This window comes from Oreochromis aureus, linkage group 7 (genome assembly GCF_013358895.1).
Source record: "Oreochromis aureus strain Israel breed Guangdong linkage group 7, ZZ_aureus, whole genome shotgun sequence".
NCBI classification, from domain to species: Eukaryota; Metazoa; Chordata; class Actinopteri; order Cichliformes; family Cichlidae; genus Oreochromis; species Oreochromis aureus.
The window spans coordinates 64,612,969-64,636,285 of NC_052948.1; the positions used below are offsets into that span (position 1 = coordinate 64,612,969).

General features: G+C 45.6%; 2 protein-coding genes across 3 annotated transcripts in view; one reads left to right on the forward strand and one right to left on the reverse strand.

Moving 5' to 3' along the window:
• immp2l (inner mitochondrial membrane peptidase subunit 2) overlaps positions 1–2,039 on the reverse strand; it is a 181,731-nt gene extending 179,692 nt beyond the window's left edge. Inside the window, exon 1 of the mRNA XM_031733256.2 lies at positions 1,968–2,039. The gene's annotated coding sequence lies outside the window, so the exon portion shown is untranslated. The remainder of the gene's footprint in view (positions 1–1,967) is intronic.
• Positions 1,957–23,289, forward strand: znf277 (zinc finger protein 277). 2 transcript variants are annotated; one of them, XM_039615218.1, is made up of 12 exons: positions 1,957–1,974; positions 18,576–18,789; positions 19,063–19,151; positions 19,265–19,347; positions 19,581–19,672; positions 20,385–20,495; positions 20,579–20,711; positions 20,885–20,952; positions 21,399–21,495; positions 22,076–22,118; positions 22,204–22,378; positions 22,595–23,289. In XM_039615218.1, the coding sequence occupies exons 2-12, from the start codon at positions 18,737–18,739 to the stop codon at positions 22,782–22,784; spliced, it is 1,134 nt and encodes a 377-aa protein (XP_039471152.1). In that variant the 5' UTR covers positions 1,957–1,974; positions 18,576–18,736; the 3' UTR covers positions 22,785–23,289. The 2 variants fall into 2 exon arrangements, with proteins under 2 accessions (XP_039471152.1, XP_031589128.2); XM_031733268.2 differs by lacking the exon at positions 1,957–1,974 and adding an exon at positions 17,695–17,777.
• Positions 23,290–23,317: the final 28 nt, after the last annotated feature.

Consider the following 23,317-nt stretch of genomic DNA (forward strand, 5'->3'; position numbering starts at 1 on the left):
GGACACACATTTGTCAGGGTTGATTTCATTCTGTCCTTGGAATTTGATTCTATCCAACCCTCTGGTTGATTTAGTCATCAGAAGTCTTACATTTGAATTTTAAGGCTCTGTCATCTAAAGGCTGATGTAATAAATATATCGTTCGATCAAATGACCAAATTCAAGAAAAATTCCCAACCTGAAGTCTGTGGACAGAGAGCTCTTAAAGGAAAGGTTCTGAGTTTGGTCACAAGGGATTTTCAAATGGTGAGAACTAGAGAGCTACTTCAGATACGTCATTCGTATTTTTAGGCCAAAGATCTACTAACTATGACTTCAAGAATTTGCATCTATTCTGAATATCAAATTCTGAAAACTTGAATTTGCTTTAACATTTGCTGCAGTTTCATGCTTGAAGGCCTGCAGAAAGACCAGTTACAAAACTATGCAGCTGAAATTTGTAACACACGTTCCCAATAATGAGGTTTAACTACTTAAACATGTTAGAGCTTGAAAATGCAGGAGTTTATTGTGACATTGCAAAAAATGCAGCTTCCATTTGAATTTTATTTTGCGTTTGGTATTTACAACATGTCCAAACTTTTGTTTGTGAGAGAGTCTCATGATGATGATGTACAAGCGTACGAGCATTCGTGGTTACAGACGTGTGCAGATCAACGATGGATAATATGGAGTGCAGGAGAGAGTACGACCATGCAGCGTTTAAAGCGTGGACGTACTGACCTTACTTAAGGTTTATTCTATAAAAAGTGACAGCAACATTAGCGTCCGCTGTTTACTCTGCGTGAGAAGGAAACTTCTTTCTACAGCGAAAAATGAAACTTCAGATCTGAGCGAGCAGCGAGCACGCTGCCACGGGAATGTGACACTCACAGAGGAACCCCCAGATCCCCCCACTGACATGACCGCTGTGGGCAAACCTCCACCCGCCCCACTCCTGCTAAACAGCTGACAATAGATTTAAGAGCGACAGGTGTCAGTGCTGCCGAGTCTGTGATTTTATTTATTTATTGCTGTGTTTTACTTGCATCTATTTGAAAGAGTGTAAACACAAAACATTTTATTTGATATGTTGGAATACGCACAAAATGGGTTTACATCTTAAACACATTTCTTCTTGCATATAATTTATTTTTGCTTGATGCAATGTGCAAAAAGTGAAAAGATTAAAACTCATAAAACAAGTTTTAAAAAGAGACTTTTTCATTTGATTACATTTTATATGATGAATTATGCAGAAAAAACAGAACTGGGCTACAGGGCTATAACTTTATTATGTATTCAGGTTGTGTATCTTGTGTTTAAAAAGTAACTAATTACTTTTGAAAATAAGTAATCAGCAAAGTAATGGTATTACTTTCTTGGAGACCTAATCAGTTATTAGTAACTAATTACTATTTTCAAGTAACTTGAGCAGCACTGGTCGCATGTGGCCTGAGGCAGGCTTATTGTGTTGCCTAAATATCCCAGAGATGTCGTTTACAGCTGGCTCTCTGCGAAGCTGCCAGTTTTATGTGTCGACATCAGTTCATCCCTTGAGTTTGGAGCTTTACATGAAGGCTCTGATGTTTTGTTTGGTCATTTTTCTTTGACACCAGTCAGTCACGATGAAGCAGAACGAGCAAAGTACACTTCTTCAGCATTATTGACAAAACCCATCAACGCAGAGATTCGCCGCTATTCTCGATAACAGTCCACCTTAACAACATTCATCCTCACACCATCTTTTCCGTCCACCTTTAGGCTCCCTGTCAATGCAGTTGACCTGTGTGTGCTAACAGCTAGCTGGTGCTGCTGCTAGCCGTCCTGCTAACTTCTCAGACTGTGTTCGGGTCACAGACAAACATCGGTGCCCTCACAGCGGCAGAGACACGCGGGGAGCGGAGCTCCGACCAACCGAACACCGTTTAAAGCACGAGCGCAGCGGCGAAACAGGCGCAGAAGCTAAAAGCAGCTAACACACCTACCAGTAACGTGAGTTCCGGCTTCCGGTTGTCCTGTCACCACGTGTCGGCCCCCCGGTCCTAAAGCCTACCCTGTTACCGCTCTCATTTTCTGATATACGGAAACCTTTTAGGTCAATTTTGGACAACTACAACTACTACTGTAAAATTTAAGGATAAAAGCAAAGTTGTTTTATGCTTTGTTACCATTTGATTTTTTTTTTTTATCGCAGTTTTAACTTTCAAATCCGATTAAAATCAGTCAATTCTTTTCTTTTAAATCAACATGAGAAAAATACGTTTCAGATTTTCTCATCTTTTAAATTCATTTTGGTATCATGTAGTTTTGACCTACAAAATGTACTGGCTTCAGAGATGAGCCCAAACTACAAATATTAAGCTAATAGTCCAGAGTGTTAAGTAATAATGGATTTAACATATTTATAAAATGTATTTATCTACAAAATTTGATTTACAGAATGTTTCTGCTTTCCTACCTCCTCATTTTGATTTACAATTTTGATTTTTGTGCCTTAATCCTAGATTTGTGAGCCTCAAACCTTTCAAACTTTTGAATAACTGAATCTTAACTTTTAGTTTCATCTCTGAAACATGAACTTACAAAGTCACAGCTTTTACCTCCCAGTTAGTTGTTTTGTGCTGTGATGGGAAGCTCGGTTCTTCCTCTAATCCGTGCAGTGTTTTTTGGACTTTGCTTTATTTGATAAAGGCTTGTTCTCTGTTGCTTCAGCGCGTTCTCTGCAGTCTGCATCTTCCTGTGTTTCATGACACAAACACTGACTTTCTAAGTTCAGATTTTTACTTTTATCTCATAGTTAAGATTTGTAAAAATAAGTTTGAACTTTTATTGGAAAGCTGTGGATAATTTCTTAATAATTTTGACTTCCAACCCAATTTGATATTTTACAATCATCTGGGGGTTTTGGCTCAATCAGACTAATGGCCTTTAAAGCTGAGTGCCACAGACAGAGGGAGGAATATTAACAGATGGACTAACATACTGCTGGTTTGGGTCTCATCAGAGAAATAATGAGTGTTTCCAGCCATATTCTTCAGAAATCAATCTCAGAGGCTCGAGGACACCCCAGACTGCTAGATTAGATAGACTCTTAATTTCACACAACAGCCTTTGCATTTACATTTTAGTCATGTTGCCATTTATGCAGACGTTCAGGCTGTTAATGGACACTTTCAGGACAGCCTGCTGTGGGAAATGAATGTGAGAGCTCTCACTTACAGAGCAGAACAGTGTCTCCCTGAGGAAATGATCACTGATGATTCACATCAGCTGCAAAGAAAACCACTCAGAGGGATGCTGTTCATCTTGACTGTTAGTCACCCAAGTGTCACTCAGTGCCCGGCATCAGTTCTTTTTGTTTTTTTAATACATATATATCAATGACAGATGTAGGTACACTTGATTAAAAGCTCTGAATCATGAGGCAAAACACACAAAGGCTCAAAAAGTCAGAGTAAAGCCTGGTGTGTCCCTCACATCCACGCTAATCCATAACCACGCCCACCCTGACCGTTACAACAACAACAACAACAATCTTTATTTATAGAGCACATTTAAAAACCAACGGTATGCCAAAGTGCTTAACATAAAACAAGGAAATAACACAAATATAATCAGGGTCATAAAAATGTAAAAATGTAAAATTATGTTCACAGGAAAATGCCACCAATACACAATGGCGATATGACATACACAGCGCAAATAAAAGCATAATAGGAAAATTAATAGGATAAATCTATGCAAACAAGGCCAGCATTAACCGGTAGAAAAAGCAAGATTAAACAAATACGTTTTAAGCCGTGATTTAAAAGATTGAATAGAGTCAGACGCCCGGATGCCAATCGGAAGGTTGTTCCACAACTCTGGTGCAGCCAGGGCAAACGCTCGGTCACCTCTAGACTTCAGCCGAGATCTAGGCTGCACCAACAGTAACTGTGAAGATGATCTTAGAGCCCTACCAGGAACATATGAGTTTAGGAGTTCCTGTGCGAGTCGTGCAGTCGTTTCCAAAAGTTACCTCGAGTCTTAGTGAACCAATATTTCATTGACACAAGTGATAAGGAAGAAAGAGTATTTCCCCCTTCATGATTTTGCATATTTGTCACACCTACTTGTTTCAGATCATCAAACAAATTTTTAGATTACCCAAAGAAAACCAGAGTAAACACACAATCTGGGTTTTAGATGACGAGTTCGTTTAATAAGGCATCGAACTATCCAAACCTGCCGTCCCTCTTTGTTAAATCATGAATTAACTGTGACTGAGTCCATTTTCACTGCCACAGCAAAGCCTGGTCGCTGCCACACCTGCTGAATCATAAACCCAACCCAAAGTGAAGCAGGCTGAAAGATCTCAACCAGCAGCACATCACGATCACGCCACAATCTAAAGAACCAGCTGAGGAACAACATCGGTGACATCATCAGTCTGAAAGGTCACAGGGTTGTGAGAGTCGTTATCCACAGCTTCACAAGAGCGACCGGCCAACCAAACTTACTCCACGAGCGCATCATAAAATACATCAGTTGTGTCCTGTGCCTCAGTTAATGACAGCTCTTTAAAACGAGGCTCTAAGGTGAGGCCATCTCACATCGTTAAATCCTCTGTAAGTCTCTTCCTCACCTCCTCTGCTGGTTTGGGCAAGGATACGAGGACAGGAAGTGAGGATGTGAAATTTGAGATTGCTTTTGAAGCGCTGATGATATTTGTGGTCGCCACTGTCTTAGACTTTTGGAGGCAGAAGTGTTCGTATTGGACGAGATGGTGAAGTGTGAAGTTATCCCCACACTATAAATGGTCCAAACGTGTCTGTCTCTGCTGCTGGGCTTTTTAACATGAGTGTCTATGGGGACGGGCTCACTGCTGGAGCTTCAACTGGACAGTAGAGGACAGATCAGAGGACAGGAAGTGTTGGGAGGTTAATGTTGGCGTCACCGCTAACAGGTTTGTTAGAAGACAATCTTGTGGCTTAAGTAAAATTTGTGCCATGAAAGAGAGCGGTTTAAAGGATCAACCTGATGACGGGGAAAATACAAAGCTGCTGCCCGCTCAGGTCGCACAGAGGCTTGTGTTTTATTAAATTTAAAAGTTTATTATTCAGCAGAATAACTCAAGTGTCTCTGGAGGAGAGGTGATTATACTTCAGAAAAGCAGAAAGAGAGGTTTAAAAGACTCAAACGGCTTCGTCAAACAGGCTGCTGATGGACAACTGAGCGGTCTCAGCTGAGCGCGCTGCAGTCGGGATCAAATACAGCACGAGTACAATCACCTCCTGCCTGAGAAAAGAAGAGCAGCCGAGGAATTAGACATGAAGGAAGCAGGCCCGCTTCAAATGAGGAAGTACTCTTACCAATCAGAGTTTTAAAGCAGCCATAGCTCTTTTATGATGAGGGCCTGAATTCTCCTCCAGGGCTTAATTAAAAGTGGAATGTAGAAGCCATTATCACTCTGAGTGGCTGATCCTTAAACCACCATTTCCACGTCTCCACAGTGTTTTTCTGAGGAACCACAGATGAGAGGTTATAATATTACAGATGAGGAGCAGTCACAGGGCACAGTTTGGTTAACGGCTCGATGTAATAATTGAATAATAATCATTTATTTTGTGTTGATTTTCAAAGTGGGCTCACGAAGGCTGTTACAACAAAAAAGGGAGTTATAAAATTAAAATATATAAAACAGCAAAAATACGATAATAATAATGTTTTCATAGAAGATGAAAAGTCATGAAAGTTGTTTTATGAGCTCTGAGTTTGAATCAGTGATTTGTTGATTCCTGAGCGACATGTTTAGTGTTTGATGGGGTCAAGCTGCCGCTCTGTAGTCTATACTCCACATTGTGTGTGAATGTGAGAGTGAATGAATAGTGGCGTTGTAAAGCGCTTTGGGTGCCTTGAAAAGCGCTATATGAAACCCAATCTATTATTATTGTTCGTCATGAACTTTGGACTTTGACCCAGTGATTCTGGGTTTGGGGGCTTCTGTTTAATCACTAGTTTGCTCATTGTTTCCATGAAGCTGACGGTTCCTGAGCTAATCTGAAGGCCACATGAAGTTTGAAGGTCTGTAGCGAATGACAGGAAGTAGGCGACCTCTGCGTCTCAGCATCTCCTGACCCCGCTCTGCAATTTACGTGGCCTACAGCTTCATGGCTGGGTTGCTGTTGTTCCCAGTCTCTTCTACGTTTTTATAATCCCACTAACAGCTGACTGTGGAATATTTAGTAGTGAGGACTAGAGATGGCACGATACCACTTTTTTATGTCCGATACCGATACCGATATCATAAATTTGGATATCTGCCGATACCGATATAGTGTGTTTTTTAATCAATAAAACTGTTTTTTTAATATCTTGCTGCGTTTTGTATAAGGTCATACTCAAGTTTAAATAAACAACAACACTAAAGCTATTCTGTTATACCTGTATGTAAAAAAATACACTGCACCCAAAATATTTCATAGTTCAGCAATACTGATCAATCTAATAAACTTAAACCTACACATTCCTCCCTATTCTGGTATTTTAAAGAGTACTTAGCAGAAATATTAAGCAACCTAACTAATAGGGTTGCAAACTCCCAGCAAAAAAAAAAAAGAAAGGGAACCACCCTCCACCTCATGATGCTTAATCGACGTAATCAACTTAAATTTGATGCAGTATGAAAAAAAAATGCACAGAAATAAATTATTTTTCAAGAATAATTAAATGGATTCAACATCTTTCTTCTACAGAATTGCAGACTGCACAGATGGTATGTTCCCAAAGGAAAAAGTACTATAGCTTACTAGGGTATATTAGACTTAACAGTTACTATATACAGTAATGGACTTCTATACATTTTACATCAGATTAAAACTTTGGGTGTAAGATTCAGATAATTATTTATTAAAAGCTAGACATTTTAAATGAGAATAAGAAAGAAAAGTATGTCTTTGTGCCCCTTTTCCCTGTTCATGCCCTATCGGCCCCCTGGCTAAACTTTGCTAGATCCGCCCTGCACAGTTACCAGCCGTCAGCTACGTAGAAAAGGATCCTGGTGTAGAAAGTAATATTAAATACATTCTAACAACAGCTTATCAAGCTTAAACGTGCTGCTGTTGTTCAGCCGCTGGTTTCCTCTTTCTGGTGCAAAGTGGGCCAAAAACAAAGAAGAGAGACGACTCGCGACAGAAAAGCCGATCAGCTGATCATTAAGCAGTTTCATGAAGTAGCGGCAGGAGAGGGAGGGAGAGAGAGAGGCAGTTGCTCCATATATCGGTTGTTAAGCTTAAGGTAGGTACGCTTTACAAACATTCAGAGATGAACTTACACACTTGCTTTACTTCTCTCTGGGATAACTTCCTCGGAGATGAAATGCTGGATTGCTAGCAAGGCTACAAATACACACAGCCGCTCTATCACTGAGCACACTGCTCCAACGTGCTACGGTTATGAGCCGAGTTACGCCGTGTCGCAAGTTTTGTGAGATGCTTTTTTGATATTTAATGGATCGGATTACATTTTTTATTTCTCTCCGATATCCGATCCAGTAATTTACGTCAGTATCGGACCGATACCGATACCTAATATCGGATCGGTCCATCTCTAGTGAGGACATTTCCTGACTGGACTTGTTGCACAGGTGGCGTTCTATCATGGTACCACACTGGAATTCACTGCGCTCCTGAGAGCGAGACATTCTTTCACAATCATTTGCAGAAGCAGTCTGCATCCTTAGCTGCTTGATTTTATAAGTCTGGCATCATTAGCTGTTTCTGGGTCCAAACTCTGCTTCAGGTCCCAAAGTCAAACAAACACTGCGGCATCACTGAGAGTTACAAACTGTTTAAATTCTTTCATCTTTAATAAAATGATCAGTGTTGTTGCTTTACCAGGTGTAACAATCAAGTTTAACATCCAGGCATCCATGAAAACAGAATTTATTACATTTAACTGAGTTTATAAAGTTTAACGGAGTTAGAAGTTAGCAGGAAGTTAGCTCGCTAGCTTCCACCTAAGCATGATATAGCATGTTCTGACTGAGAGATTTCTGAAACATTCAAACGTACAGCTCTGCTATCACTTCCAACATAAATGAAGACAGAAAACTAAACAGCAGTGATGTTTGTAGGGTTACTGAAGTTGGGCTAGCTGGTATATAATGCTGTGCTATGTGATCGCTAGCGACACAGCTATGTTAGCATAACATAAACACAGTGAAGCTGGAGGATGAACGCTAACTTTTTTCCACTCGACAAAAGTTAACGTGAGGGTTCCCGGTGGTTAGGGACTGTCTTTAAGGGCTTGTTCAGATTAAATGGAACAAGATATTTAGCATTAAAACATGTTAAAAACACAACAGCCTTAATAAACACAGAGTAGTTTGGACCCTGAAGCAGGATTCATACGCCATCACTTAAAGAGCGGATGGGTCTAGGCTGCTGAGTGTTTCTTCTTCACTCACTATGTGTTTATACATCACTAATACAGACTGTGAATGAGACGTCATATATCTTATTGTTTGAACAGAGGGAGTAATTAGCAGACAGAGATGAGTTCATGTCAGAATTTGGTAACTCATGTGAGGAACAGAGAAATGCAACCATCTCCAGGCCTTTACTCAAGGCTAGAGATAAGAAATGGAAAACGAAGAGAAGAAAACTAAATGTCAGCTTGCAAATAGATAATTTAGCCTGACTGCAATCAGCTGACAGTCTGAGTCTGTTCCCTCCAAACCTCACTGAGCTCAGCTGCTGAAGCTAATCAGTCACCTCAGAGGGCGACTCCAGGCACCAAACTTTGACTCTTGTTGCCTCAGCAGCTGGAAACAATTATGCGACCAATTACAGAAACTCTGTTCAACAACTGTTCAATAATTTCATTCTGCATATCGAGAGCAGCCTGTACATTATCTATATTAGTGTATTGGGTGTGGGTTGGTGGGGGCATTTAGTGTGTTTTTGCTCTCTCCTTTCCACAAAAACTCTTTCTTCCTCTTTACTGATATTTTCTGGATTTATCAGCTGCCCTGCGCCTGAGAGGGTGATCGGAGAAGTCGGCCAAGTGTAGATGGTGCCAAGCCAGCGATCGAAGGAGCTCCCACTGTGAACGTTTGTTGGAATGTGTGTTTAATAAGATGATGGAGGATGGAGCTCACTGCACAGCAGAGAAACTGTCTCAAATTGGGTAAAGACTTTCGAACGATGCTATGATCAAAAGAAGATCCAACATGGAAGGCTGCTGGAGCTTCTTTCGGACAGACAGGAATACAGGTGTACATTTTGCCCTCTGGTGTGCCTGAAAATTATGCAAATTATTTCCTGTACACCTTCTGTTACTCCCATCGCAACGTGGCTGAGAAAACATGGAAGATATCCAGTGTCCCACAGGTAGAGCTTAAAGGTAATCTGTCATTGTTATCTGACCAAATCAGAGCTGAGCTGAGGTCAGAATAGCAAACCAGTGCAAAGAATTACAACCAGTGCAGGAAACAAACAAGAAAAACACTGGAAAAAAAAGGCAGCTACACAGACTTGAACTGTATGAGTCAGAGAGGGATGGTGACCGATGGTGGCCATCTTTGTCCTTTGTGTAGGATGATGTCAGCGGGCCTCAGTGAGTCATCCACAAAACACGGGATCCTGTATTTCCTGTGGGCATGTCCCACCGTGAGGAGGCCCCGGGGCAGACCCAGGACACCCTGGAGAGATTATATCTCTCGGCTGGCCTGGGAACGCCTTGGTGTTCCCCCGGATAAGCTGGAGATGGTGGCTGGGGAGAGGGAGGTCTGGGCTTCTCTGCTTAGGCTGCTGCCCCCGCGACCCGGCCTCGGATACGCGGAACAAGATGGATGGATAATAATAATAATCCAGATCAAAAATGACAAACAACATGAATTTAAGATCATAACAATGCATGCACTCATTTACTCACAGTCAGGCAGACCTTCAGTACAGTACAGAAAAACACAACTGTTACACAAAACAAGAAAAACAAAGTAAAACAGGAAGTAACCAAAAGAAAAACAACAGTTTTCTGAGACCAGAAAAGTGACGTGAAATGTAGCAACAGAGACGGCGCAAAAAGGCAGACAGCAGAAAAAAACTACAAATCCAAAAAAACTACAAATACATTATTTGTACATTATACATTACAAATAAGGTTTGGGGAAACCTGCAGTCAGCTGAGACTGAAGAAGTCACTTGGATGAGTGACGAAACGTTGCTCCCACAAAACGCTATGTCCAGATGAACAGATTCAACTTTTGGAGATACAAATACATTACACACACCTACAAGTATCACACCCACAACTGGTGTGATTTCCTCAGCTGTTCTGACATGGAGTCATGCAGATCTTGTTCTGATGACATCACTGTCACAGGTGTAGGTAGGTGGTCACCTGCAGATGTTTAGACTGCAGGAAACATGTTACACACAGTTGTTTGGTGTGTAGCAGTGTGTGTGTGTGTGTGAGCTGGACAGAGAATGAGCAGAGGAAGAAGAGCCCTTGTGGCTGTTGTGACTCTGATCCGTGTGGGCGACTCAGCTCACATCATGACATCTTCTGAGGTTCTCGAGCTCCAAACACGAGGAACGGTGTAGGTGCTGAGCAGGCGGTTGCTATGCAACAATTCATCGCCAGCAGCATCCAGGTTGGACCCGAGTGGAGAGCAGCAGTCAGGCGGAGGGGGTGGTTTGAATGTGTTCTTTGAAAAGCCGGAGGAAAGCAGCGTTTCTGCAGCTCTCTAGTAGGCGAGCTGTCAGTAGATTTGATTATGTGGAAGCTTAATGGAGAGCATCGGGCCAGAGCAGCTGCAAACGGAGATACGGTGCAGATAAATCTGGAAGACCGGGATGGAGGCAGTGTAAAAACAGGCAAAGTGGGGCCTGGATGAACAGAGTGACACTAATTTGAAGCTTGCGACAGGCTGATGTAAGACAGGTACAGTGAGAGGCAGCACAGTGTTTACGCTTTACAGTGAAGGGATAAAGATGCCGAGTCTGTAAATGGAAATATTTACCGATCAGTTCTTGTCCACATGAAGCCGTCCTCACATCAGCTGTGACAGTCTGACCAATTAAACACGAGTGTTTTACGGTTACATTCTTTAAAAATCACCATGTTCATTTAAACCTCTGTCTGTTTATCACAGAACAAACTGGAGTTGCATCATGGGTAATGTAGGCATGAGGTTTTCACTGGAATAAAGAAAGTACTTCCTGTTCTGCTGCACTGATTGTGATCGTCTTTGTTGAATCCAACATCGTCACAGGAGAATTGTTTTAGCAGTCTGGAGTTTTTCTACATGGCAACTCTGCATTCACAATTTCCAATTCTGCTCAGTAGAAATCGTCAAATTTCACTCAGTAAAACTGAAGCTCGGACTTCTTTGACGTTCTGTTGGTACAGTAACTTATTGATCAGATGATGTCATTAAAAATGCTCCAGCAGACTCCAGCAGCACAAACACGGTCCAGAGGTCCAGGTCAGGTGAAGGCGAGCAGACAGCTGTCACCTGCGTCACTATCCACCTGTCATTCAAAGAGGCCACGCCCCTAGTAATGCAAAATTTAAGCCTTAATACAATTCAAACGGGCGACTTATAAAAACATTGTCCTTGCTACAGTTGCTATGAGGGACGAAATGATCCATTACAGGTGGACATTTTAACATGGGAGTCTGTGGGGACTGCCTCACAGCTGGAGCCTCTGGTGGACATTGGAGGAACTGCAGCTTGTAAATACTGTATTTGATAAATGTTTGATTTTTTTTACAGATATTCTCAGGCACCTCTCCGTGAATCGCTACCTTATCGTGGTGGAGGGGTTTGTGTGTCACAGGGATCCCAGGGGCTATGTTGTCTGGGGGCTTTTGCCCCCTGGTAGGGTCTCCCATGGCAAATTGGTCCTGGGTGAGGGACCAGACAAAGAGCGATTCAGAAGACCCGTATGAAAAGAACATCGAGGGAACAGTTTACCCTGCCCGGGATAGGATTACCGGGGCCCCGCCCTGGAGCCAGGCCCGGGAGGATGCCCGAGGCCAGCGTCTGGTGGCGGGCCTTAGTCCATGGGGCCGGCCGGGCACAGCCCGAAGAGGAGACATGGGCCCATCCTCCCGCAGAGCCCACCACCCGCAGAAGGCGCCATAGGGGTCGGGTGCATTGTGTGTCGGGCGGCGGCCAGGAGCGGAGGCCCTGGCGGACTGATCCCCGGCTGCCAAGACTGGCAATAGGGACATGGAATGTCACCTCTCTGGTGGGGAAGGAGCCTGAGTTAGTGCGTGAGGTTGAGAAGTACCGGCTAGATATAGTCGGGCTCGCCTCACGCATGGCTTGGGCTCTGGAACTAGTCTCCTGGAGAGGGCTGGACTCTGTCTCAGTCTGGAGTTGCCCCTGGTGAGAGGCGGCGGGCTGGGGTGGGTATTCTAATATCCCCCCGGCTTGCTGCCGGTACGTTGGGGTTTTTCCCGGTGGATGAGAGGGTTTGTTCCCTGCGCCTCAGGGTCGGGGAACGGGTCCTGACTGTCATCTGCGCTTATGCGCCGAGTGGCAGTTCAGAGTACCCAGCCTTCTTAGAGTCCCTGGGGGTGCTGGAAGGTGCCCCACCTGGAGACTCTGTTGTCCTGCTGGGAGACTTCAACGCTCACGTGGGTAACGACAGCGAGACCTGAGGGGCGTGATTGGGAGGAATGGCCTCCCTGATCTGAACCCAGTGGTGTTTTGTTATTGGACTTCTGTGCAAATCACAGTTTGGCCATAACGAACACCTTGTTCGAACATAAGAGTGTCCATAAGTGCACGTGGCACCAGGATGCTCTAGGCCGCAGGTCGATGATCGATTTTGTAATCGTATCACCAGACCTGCGACCATATGTTCTGGACACTCGGGTAAAGAGAGGGGCTGAGCTGTCAACTGATCACCACCTGGTGGTGAGTTGGATCAGGTGGCGGGGAGGACGCTGGACAGACCCGGTGCACCTAAACGCGTAGTGAGGGTGTGCTGGGAACGTCTAGCAGAGGCCCCAGTCCGCGAGATCTTCAACGCACACCTCCGGCAGAGCTTCAACAACATTCCGAGGGAGACTGGGGACATTGAGTCCGAATGGACCATGTTCAGCGTCTCCATTGCCAAGCTGCTGCATTGAGCTGCGGCCGCAAGGTGGTTGGTGCCTGCCGTGGTGGTAATCCCGAACCAAATGGTGGACACCAGAGGTGAAGGGAGCCACCAGGCTGAAGAAGGAGTCCTATCGGGCTTGGTTAGCCTGTGGGACTCCAGAGGCAGCTGACAGGTATCGACAGGCCAAGCGGAATGCGGCTCGGGCAGTGGCTGAAGCAAAAACTCGGGTGTGGGAGGAGTTCGAGAGGCCATGGAAAAAGACTTTCGGACTGCCTCGAAGAGATTCTGGCAAACCGTCAGGCGTCTCAGGAGGGGAAAGCGGTGCTCTACCTGCACTGTGTATAGTGCTGGCGGTGCGCTGCTGACGTCGACTGAGAAAATTGTCAGACGGTGGAAGGAATACTGAGGACCTCCTTAATCCCACTGACACGTCTTCCGAGGAGGAAGCAGAGTCTGGGGATGAGGGAATGACCCGCCAATTTCTGGGGTCGAGGTCACTGAGGCAGTTAAACAACTCCTCGGTGGCAGAGCCCCTGGTGTTGATGAGGTCCGCCCGAGTTCCTGAAGGCTCTGGGACGTTGTAGGGCTGTCCTGGTTGACACGCCTCTACAATGTTGCGTGGAGATCAGGGCAGTACCCTGGACTGGCAGACCGGGTGGTGGTCCCCATCTTTAAGAAGGGAGACCGGAGGTGTGTTCCAACTACAGGGGATCACACTCCTCAGCCTCCCTGGGAAAGTCTATGCCAGGGTGCTGGAAAGGAGAGTTCGTCCGTTAGTCGAACCTCGGATACAGGAGGAACAATGTGGTTTTCGTCCTGGTCGCGGAACACTGGACCAGCTCTTTATCCTCTCAAGGATACTTGAGGGTGCATGGGAGTTTGCCCAACCAGTCTACATGTGTTTTGTGGACTTGGAGAAGGCATTCGACCGTGTCCCTCGGGTGTCCTGTGGGAGGTGTTATGGGAGTATGGGGTGTCTGGCCCATTGCTACGGGCCATTCGATCCCTATACAACCGTTGTAAGAGTTTGGTTCGCATTGCCGGCAATAAGTCGGACTCGTTTCCGGTGGGTGATGGGCTCCGCCAGGGCTGCCCTTTATCACCGATTCTGTTCATAATTTTATGGACAGGATTTCTAGGCGCAGCCAAGTGGCGGAGGGCTTTCGCCCGGTGGCCTCAGAATCTCATCTCTGCTTTTTGCGGATGATGTGGTTCTGTTGGCTTCATCGGTGAGGGCCTCCAGCTCGCACTGGAACGGTTCGCAGCCGAGTGTGAAGCAGCGGGAATGAGGATCAGCACCTCCAAATCTGAGGCCATGGTTCTCAGCCGGAAAAGGGTGGAGTGCCCACTCCGGGTCGGGATGAGTTCCTGCCCCAAGTGGAGGAGTTTAAGTATCTCGGGGTCTTGTTCGCGAGTGATGGGAGAAGGGAGCGGAGATCGACAGACGGATTGGTGCTGTGGCTGCAGTGATGCGGACGCTGCACCGGTCCGTCGTGGTGAAGAGGGAGCTGAGTGTAAAAGCGAAGCTCTCAATTTACCGGTCGATCTACGCCCCGACCCTCACCTATGGCCACGAGCTGTGGGTAGTGACCGAAAGAACGAGATCGCGGATACAAGCGGCAGAAATGAGCTTCCTCCGAAGGGTGGCTGGCCTCTCCCTTAGAGATAGGGTGAGAAGTTCGGCCATCCGGGAGGGGCTCAGAGTAGAGCCGCTGCTCCTCCACATCGAAAGGAGCCAGTTGAGGTGGTTCGGGCATCTGACAAGGATGCCCCCTGGGCGCCTCCTGGGTGAGGTGTTCCGGGCATGTCCCACCGGGAGGAGGCCCCGGGGCAGACCCAGGACGCGCTGGAGAGATTATATCTCTCGGCTGGCCTGGGAACGCCTTGGTGTTCCCCCGGATGAGCTGGAGGAGGTGGCTGGGGAGAGGGAGGTCTGGGCTTCTCTGCTTAGGCTGCTGCCCCCGCGACCCGATCTCGGATAAAGCGGATGAGGATGGATGGATGGATGGATGGATGGATATTCTCAGGCAGTCCTAACACTCCAGCTGCATTATGGTTCAGTCACGCTAAACTTTAAATAAGACGGCAATCTTCTGACAACAAGACACACACCGGTGGTTGCTCGGTGATTGGGTTGAATTATTTGTTGCTTTTAGTGACTCATTGTGAGCACTTCCTTGTGTTGAACGATAAACGTGCAATTGAACACTTTTAATCTGAAGGTGATTTCACAGATCGCCTCGTGGGAGTTCCCCCCCCCCCCCAGAGCTTCCAGTCCCTCTCAGACAGACTCAGACAGGGATGTGAGACGGCCAGCATGTTGCAAACACAGTACATCTTTAGTACATGATTCAGCTTGTTGTGATGTGTGTGTATGCAGATAGAAGAGGTTTGTCACAGTAAACTACGACACTGGGATGCAGTGATTCAGTTCAGAAGCAGTCGGGCTCACTTGGTTTGCTGCTGTGTGGATATTTTAGCACTCCGAGCTTCGGTGTGGACGTCCAGGTCTCCAAACGTGCTTTTGCTTCATCCAAAGCATCAGGAACTCTGCGCTGTTTGAGTTACAGTGTGCAGGCTTGCAGGGAGAAAAAAAAGAAGATTGATGCGGCTCGTGTTGAAGTCTAAATCAGAAATCCTCATCATATCCAGGCTGACCGAGGCTGCCTCCCCTCGCTTCTCTCCAGGGTTTAATTAGAGCCCCCGGGCTCGGCGTGAATAATGCAGCGCCTGAACGCACCTGAGCGGCCTGCTCGAGCAGAACGAGGAGCCGCAGGGAGGCCGAGAGAGCACCACCTCCAGAGGGAGAGAGAGAGTGAAAGGGTTTGAAAGAGTAGCGTCAGAATATCTGAAGGTTTTCATGTCACTCTAATGATGTCCTGACAGAACCACGAGGGGCATCAGAAGCATCTGTGTCACACCTGTCCAACACTACATCTGCGTTAGTCACACTGCTGTAAGAGGGAGATTAATCCAGATTGCTTTGATTATTGTTTCCTTTCATTTTGTTTGCATTAACACTGCAAGCATCAGACTAAATCATACTTATTCTGGCTTTGTGCAGTTACAAACTGGTTGATGAACCCAGATCCTAAGCACTCACTTTGTTAGGTAAACCTATTTACCTGGGGCCTGCTCGCCCCTCCCTGAGCCTGGTTCTGCTGGAGGTTTCTTCCTGTTAAAAGAGAGTTTCTCCTTTCCACTGTCACCAAAGCGCTTGCTCACATCTGATTGTTGGAGTTTCTCTGTTGTCTCTTTATTATCATAAGGTTCTTACTTTAAAATATAAAGGAGCTGGAGGCAACTGTTGCTGTATAAATAAAATTGATTGATTGACTGATTGATTGATTGATTGATTGATTGAAAAGTGAAGCTTAGAGCTCAGATAAATGGCACACAGAGTTCCAGCAGACACATCTCTACATCAGCTGTTCAGAGGAGACTAAGGAAAAGCAACAAGCAGAAGAGATTAGTTTGGGCCAAGAAACACAAGGAATGGACATTAGACCATCTGTGCTTTGGTCTGATGAGTCCAAATTTGAGATCTTTGGTTCCACAAAGGTGAATGATGGTCTCTACATGCATGGTTCCCACCATGAAGCATGGAGGAGGAGTGTCTGGCAGTGTATGCGCCAACATAAGACCACTGACAGGAAGTGAATGACAGTGAACATGAAGTTTTAAAGCTAAAAATATTTGTGTATATACTGGTTCAAAGTGTTTGTGAAACACTGTGTTTTTCATGCTTGACTAAAAAACTGCAGTCACGACGATTGACTCTGAGCACTTTTCGGTGATTACAGAGTCATAATAACGTGTCATATATGAGGTTATTATTATGGCATGACATCACATCATGTATGTATTTGCAATATTTAAAAAACAGCTGCCAGTGTGTTTTCATATTTGTATTCTGTGCCTAAAGGAACAAAGGTTTTTTATTTATATAGTATGGCTGTCATTGCTTTTATCTATAGTTTTTTTTTAAGTGAGAATACAGCACCAAACCTGAGAGTGAGTCAGACTGCAGGATGAACACTGAGCTGTTTGTGCCCCCCAGTGGTCTTTGCCCACAACGTGCTTCCAGTGAATTCCTGAATCCAAGCTGGATGATGAGCTGTGTCATCAGCCACTCCGCCTTAAAACTGACTTCACATATAAAACTTGGGTCATTTATTTAAGAATTTGAACCATATCCAGCCTTCTATCCCTGTGCTCCCCTTTACAGCAACTCAAATGTTATTTTCAGACGTTTATCTTAGGGAACCTTTCACCTGTACACACGGTACACATTCACAAATAACGTTTCCTTTAACAATTTGTAATAGAGGGGAGGAAACATATGCTAATGTAATGTTAATAAATGGAGATTTATGAACACTAAACTTTCATGTTCAGAGAACTTTCACTCTCAGGTATATCTTGAGGATCTGAGTGTTCGTGTGATTTATATTCTTTGCTTAATATATGCAACAACGTCCAACTGTCAACTTCGTTCACATTAATTAACCTTCAGCTTTCGAAACTTAAGTTTTTGTATTTCCTTGAACTACTTGAATGCACCTTTTCTCATTCGTGTTTTACCGGGCTCCGCGAAGGCGCTTCGTTGGCATTTTACAGCCTCCGATTGGTCCGATTTGTGTTATTTGCACCACGTGACATCAGACATGGCTGCCAGCGGGCCGAGTAAAGACGGTAAGTGTGGATTTTTAAACGTGTCCGCGGCTTTAATGCTGACGTCCTGAGGTGAGCGTGGGAAGGTTTGGGTGTCGGTGATTCTCCGAGTCTGTGGGAATTCACAATCAGCAGAAAAAAGGCTCAAAAAATCAGAAAAGCAGGCGGGAAATCGCCCGGCTAAGCTAGCAGGCTAGGAAATAGCTGGGCTGCTAACTCTGATTATACAGCAATCAATGAATATTCAGTCAGTATACTCAGTCTGACAGCTGTGAAGTTTGTTCGGGATTTAACAGCGTGGAAAGTATGAGCTCGATTAATGAGTTAATGAGCGATCGTGGCTCAAGAGTTGGCAGTTCGTCTTGTAATCGGAAGGTTGCCGGTTCGAGCCCCGGCTCGGACAGTCTCGGTCGTTGTGTCCTTGGGCAAGACACTTCACCCGTTGCCTACTGGTGGTGGTCAGTGCGCCCCAGGGCTCCATCACCAGTGTGTGAATGAATGGGTGGATGACTGAATGTGTAAAGCGCTTTGGGGTCCTTAGGGACTAGTAAAGCGCTATACAAATACAGGCCATTTAATTAATTTGCGAGCTGACTTTTTTTTTTTTTAAGATCATATTTATTCCCCAGGAGTGATAAAAATAATTGTGTACAGGCAGAATTTTGTCGATCAGAGGGAAATGCTCCTTTATGCCAAGCTGTACATTCTCGCTTTCACTTGGTCATGACTCACCTGGTCTGGAGTAGTGTGTGTGTGTGTGTGTGTGTGTGTGTGTGTGTGTGTGGTAAATAAGCTGTAGTCTCTCCTCTGCTTTCTCAGGTAAGGACAGCATTCTGGAGCCGCTGAGTTTCCCCGATCAGCCGGCTGACACCTCCAGCGCTCCCGGTGTTCAATGTCCCGGCTCCGAGCCGCTGGTCTGCCTGTTCTGCTCAGAGTCCATCCCACTGCCGCAGAAAGACGTCCTCCTCAGACACCTGTTGATGGAGCACAAGCTTGTCATCGCTGATGTCAAACTCATTGCAGACCTCCAAAAGTACGAACCACGCATGCTCTGGCTCACTCGGTTTAACTCTCTGGAACACGTTTGGATGTTTTCAGCATTTAGAACTCGATCATTTCACCAAAGACCTACTTTAATTATTTGGGGTGATGGGGGGAAACCCTTACAAGTGCATATACAACAAGTCCAACATGTCCACGCCGGTTAGTGTGCTGCTTTTATGAATCGTGACGAAGTGTTTCTGTGCGCCGGTAAGCCTGGCTGTGAGTCGGTTGGTGGTTTTTACTCACAAGTTTCCTCCATCAGGTACTTGCTGCACTGGAAGGGCAGATTCCTCGAGCAGCCGGTCACAGATTTCTGCAGCGTCATTAAAACCAACTCCACGGGCCCAGTCGGTGAGTTCACTCAAAGCCACAGAGGACCTGACCTTTCAAAGTGAATCAAAGACACCTCCTCCAGCTCTGATTAATGACTCATTAAAAACTCTTCTTCCTCGCTGACCTGACAGAGAAGCAGGAGGACTACTTCCTGCTGTGTGACGTCCTTCCAGAAGACAGAGTCCTCCGAGAGAAGCTCCAGCAGAAACGACTGGTGAGGAGACGTGACACTCGGAGCATCCAGAGTGAATCTTGCTGGAAGTTTAGTTTCCTTTAAACTTTGTTTTGAGGCAAAGTCTGAAAATCTTTGAATAGATTTTTTTTCTTGCAGATTTAATGATGATTTTACACGTTTTGTGTCCTTGTAACCTCTGAACTTTAAATATCTGAGCACTCTGAGGTAGTTTGAGAAGAATTCCTCTGAGCTCTTCTTCTGTGCTCCCACAGGAGGAGGTCCTGGAGCAGCAGCAGAAGGAGCGAGACGACTGCAGCTTCCATCGTCTCTGCATGTTCTGCAGCGAAGAGTTCACAGGAAACAGGTAAAGCCCAGCAGGATTCCCATCAGTCCTGGAAACCTCACGTGTGTTAGAGCAGACAGAAGGAAGAGCTTCCTGAAATCATGTGACTAAAAGCTTCTTTGCTTCCTGTAGTCGTCCTCTTGCGATCTAACCCCCAAAAAGCTGCTTTGATGCATAGCGCCATAAACATAATTTAGTGACATGTCTAAGCCTGAACCAAGAAGCTGATGTGAGACCAGTGCATCCTTCTTCTTCTTCTGCTAACGGTCAGGTCTCAGACCTGTGCAGGTGTGTGCTGGTTCATAAATGGCATGAAGGCGTGACTGGCTCCTCACTGGTGTTTACCACAGTTCGTCTGTGGATCTGTGGCTTTACCTCCAGTTAAACTTCTATCCATCCATTTTCAGTCACTGTGTTGGTTCGCAGATGCTCGGCCTCCCTCTACACAGCCACCTCCTCCAGCTCCTCTGTGGGAGGATGCTGAGGAGTCAGCCGAGAGACATAACCCGTGTCCACTCCGGGTCTCCTCACATTTTAACATGCAGCGTGCCCATGGCGGTGGATGTTGCTCCCCTCTGTCTGCCACCATGGGCGCGCCGTAAGGATCTTGACGTCTTGTCCAACTGGGAACTTCTGGACGAAGCCCAAAGGACTGCAGCGCAGTGCTAACAGTGATGATGTCAGCTGATGTTTTCTTTCGTTTATTAAAATCGGCTCCACGTGCTGTTTCCAGGTCGTCTCTGCTGAACCACATGGCCAGAGAGCATTCCTTCAGCATTGGACTGCCGGACAACATCGTCTACTGCAGCGAGTTCCTCGACACGCTGCAGGACAAACTGGACAGGTATGCTAATCGTTGCTTTTTATTCACAGCATTAAGTTTTGTTTTGTTTCTCGCGCCTTTTCATTTCGCTCCCCTCGCTTCAGTCTGCAGTGTCTGTACTGCGAGAAAACGTTTCGAGATAAAACCACGCTGAAGGATCACATGAGGAAAAAAGCTCACCGCCGCATCAATGCCAAAAACCACGAGTACGACCGCTTCTACGTCATCAACTACCTGGTAAAACCCAGCGACACACTCGCCACACGCTTCCCTGTCAGGATAAACGAAGCAGTTCTTGCGTCTATAAATGTTCAGTTGGCAAAAAGAAACGTAGCGTCTGTAGAAGCAAACGCACTACCTGAGTGTATTATCCCGATTCTGATTTTAAAGCGTCCCTCCTGTTCTGTCAGGAACTGGGAAAGACGTGGGAGGAGGTGCAGAGCGAAGATGACCGCGAGCTGGCGGACGATGAGGATGAGTAAGTTTCCTCATGTAGCTCTGTAAGGACGGCATTAACTAAAGTATCCTGACTCATATCATACATTCTGCTCTGTGTTGTGTTAAAGGCAAAAACTGAGCCAGGCTGCACTTTGGTGTAATACCAGTTTGTACCACCAGATGGTGCAGTTACTCAGTGTAACGTTTATTTTAAACCAACAAGACGTGACCACTCTGAGTTCGAGATCTTGAGAACTAAGCACGAGCTGAATCAGCTGTGGATCAGGAGGTACAGTGAAAGGTTGGAGGTTTGACCCCTGAACCTTCAGTTGTCCCGCCTGAGAATATTCTTATTTACTGTGTCAGCCTGGATACAAAAGTTTAAATCCTTTAGGGGGCTTCTTGTCTCAAGTCCACTTCCTACTCCTCCTCTGATCCTGTGTGAATGCTTTCAGTCTGCTCGTTTCATCTCTGTATCGTCCGCAGTGATTGGTCGGACTGGCAGGCTCATCCGGTCTCTGCAGTGTGTCTGTTCTGTGATCACCAGTCGGAGACGTTGGAGCAGATCTACGCGCACATGAAGGTACGGCAACGCAGAAGTTTCAGAGAAGGAAAATATTATTTTCTGCTCTTCATTCCTGAAACGATTCTGCAAAGGACTCTGGGAGAGCAGAGACGGTGCACACTGACAGGAATCGATCTGCTTCCTGAGGTCTCTGCACACATATGAATCCATCGTAAGCACAAACCGTGGATTTTACCCAAACACAGACAGGTGGAAGTATGAAAAAGTGCCCTCACACACAGATGGACCAAAGCTGAAGAGCTTTTAAAATGAAGCGCCTTTTATTTTGAAAAATTTCCAAATAAATACATGATTGTCAAACATATTAACAAGCAAATAAAAATGTTTCCACGTGAACAATAAATAAAATCTAGGATTCGACTGCAGTCAGATTTTTGTAGAACTGCGCGTTGATTAAACGTTCTGATGGTTTAAAGTTAGAACCAGTTTTCCTAACCTGAGTTTCTGCTTACGAGTGATGAGTTTACCTGGGAGGCAGAAAAGTTTCTCTCTGCTTTATGGTTTTGTTATTTATGAAGTCTGTAACGAGCGTTGCAGCATCACGTGACCCTGACATCTTTCTGTGATTATTTTGCAGGAGGCTCACGGCTTCGACCTTCACCACCTCAAGACCGAGCTCAGTGAGTGAAATCTCTGTGGTAATTGGAGCACAGTTTACTTCTTTTTCTTCCTTCTGAGTGTTTCTAATGTTCTGTCCTCCCTCAGACCTCAAGTTCTACCAGCAGGTCAAACTGGTGAACTTCATCCGGCGGCAGATCCATCAGAGCCGTTGCTACAGCTGCATGCGGACGTTCAACTGTCGGGCGGACGCCCTGCGTCACATCACGACTGAAGGTCACGTGATGAAACTGCCGGAGATGTCCGCCTGGGACCAGCCGCAGTAGGTTTAACGAAGCGCCTGTGATCCACAGAATTAACCAATGAGAGCGCGGGCTTTAAAGCTGGCGTACAGATGCTGATGAACGTGGTCAACGCCACAGATGTTTACGCTTCATTTGGAGTATTTTTATCAGTAATGATTATCAATGAAAATGTCGTCCTTTTTTAAGTTGGGACTAATTCGAGCCTGAGCTCTAAACTTCGTCTCTCTCCGCAGGTATTACTTCCCCACGTACGAGAACGACGCTCTCCTGTGCACGCTCTCTGACAGCGAGGAAGGCGACGGCGACGAGGAGCATCGTGGCGAGGAGATCCCGGTCATCGCAGAGGACATCTCTAACCTGAGAGCGCTGAAACAGTCCAGCGTCCTCAAGCAGCTGCTGAAGGAGCGAGGAGGCAGCAGCTAGGACCACAGACGGACACACGTCATACGTTTGACTCAAAGTTGTCTCTGACGTCGGCTGAGCTCAGCTCATGGTGACCACATCCCATATGGCTGGAACGCAGCGGCCCGGGTTTGAGCCTGACCCGTGGCCTGTGGTCTTTCCCAACTGTTTCCTGTCCATCTCTACTTAGTACAGATTAAAAAAAACAAAAGAAAATGTTTAAAAGACGAGTCCTCCACAGCTGGATACGTGGACGTCATGATGTCCGCTGTAACGTAACGTTTATTGTTCTGCCTCGTGCAATGAAGCTGAAACATGCATTTTCTTTATTACTCGAGTAACTTTATTACTCGAGTAAAAATTATTTTCTTTTGTAACTTGTAACTGAGCTGGATTCAAGATAAGACAAGAGAACTCTTTATTGCACAGTCATACTTAGAACAACAGTACCACACAACTGGAAACTGTCCCGTGTCGGCACTACGCACAACACAACACAGGAACTGAATAAATGAAAAGAATGAGTGTATGTTTTACTGCACATTGTTATTGTT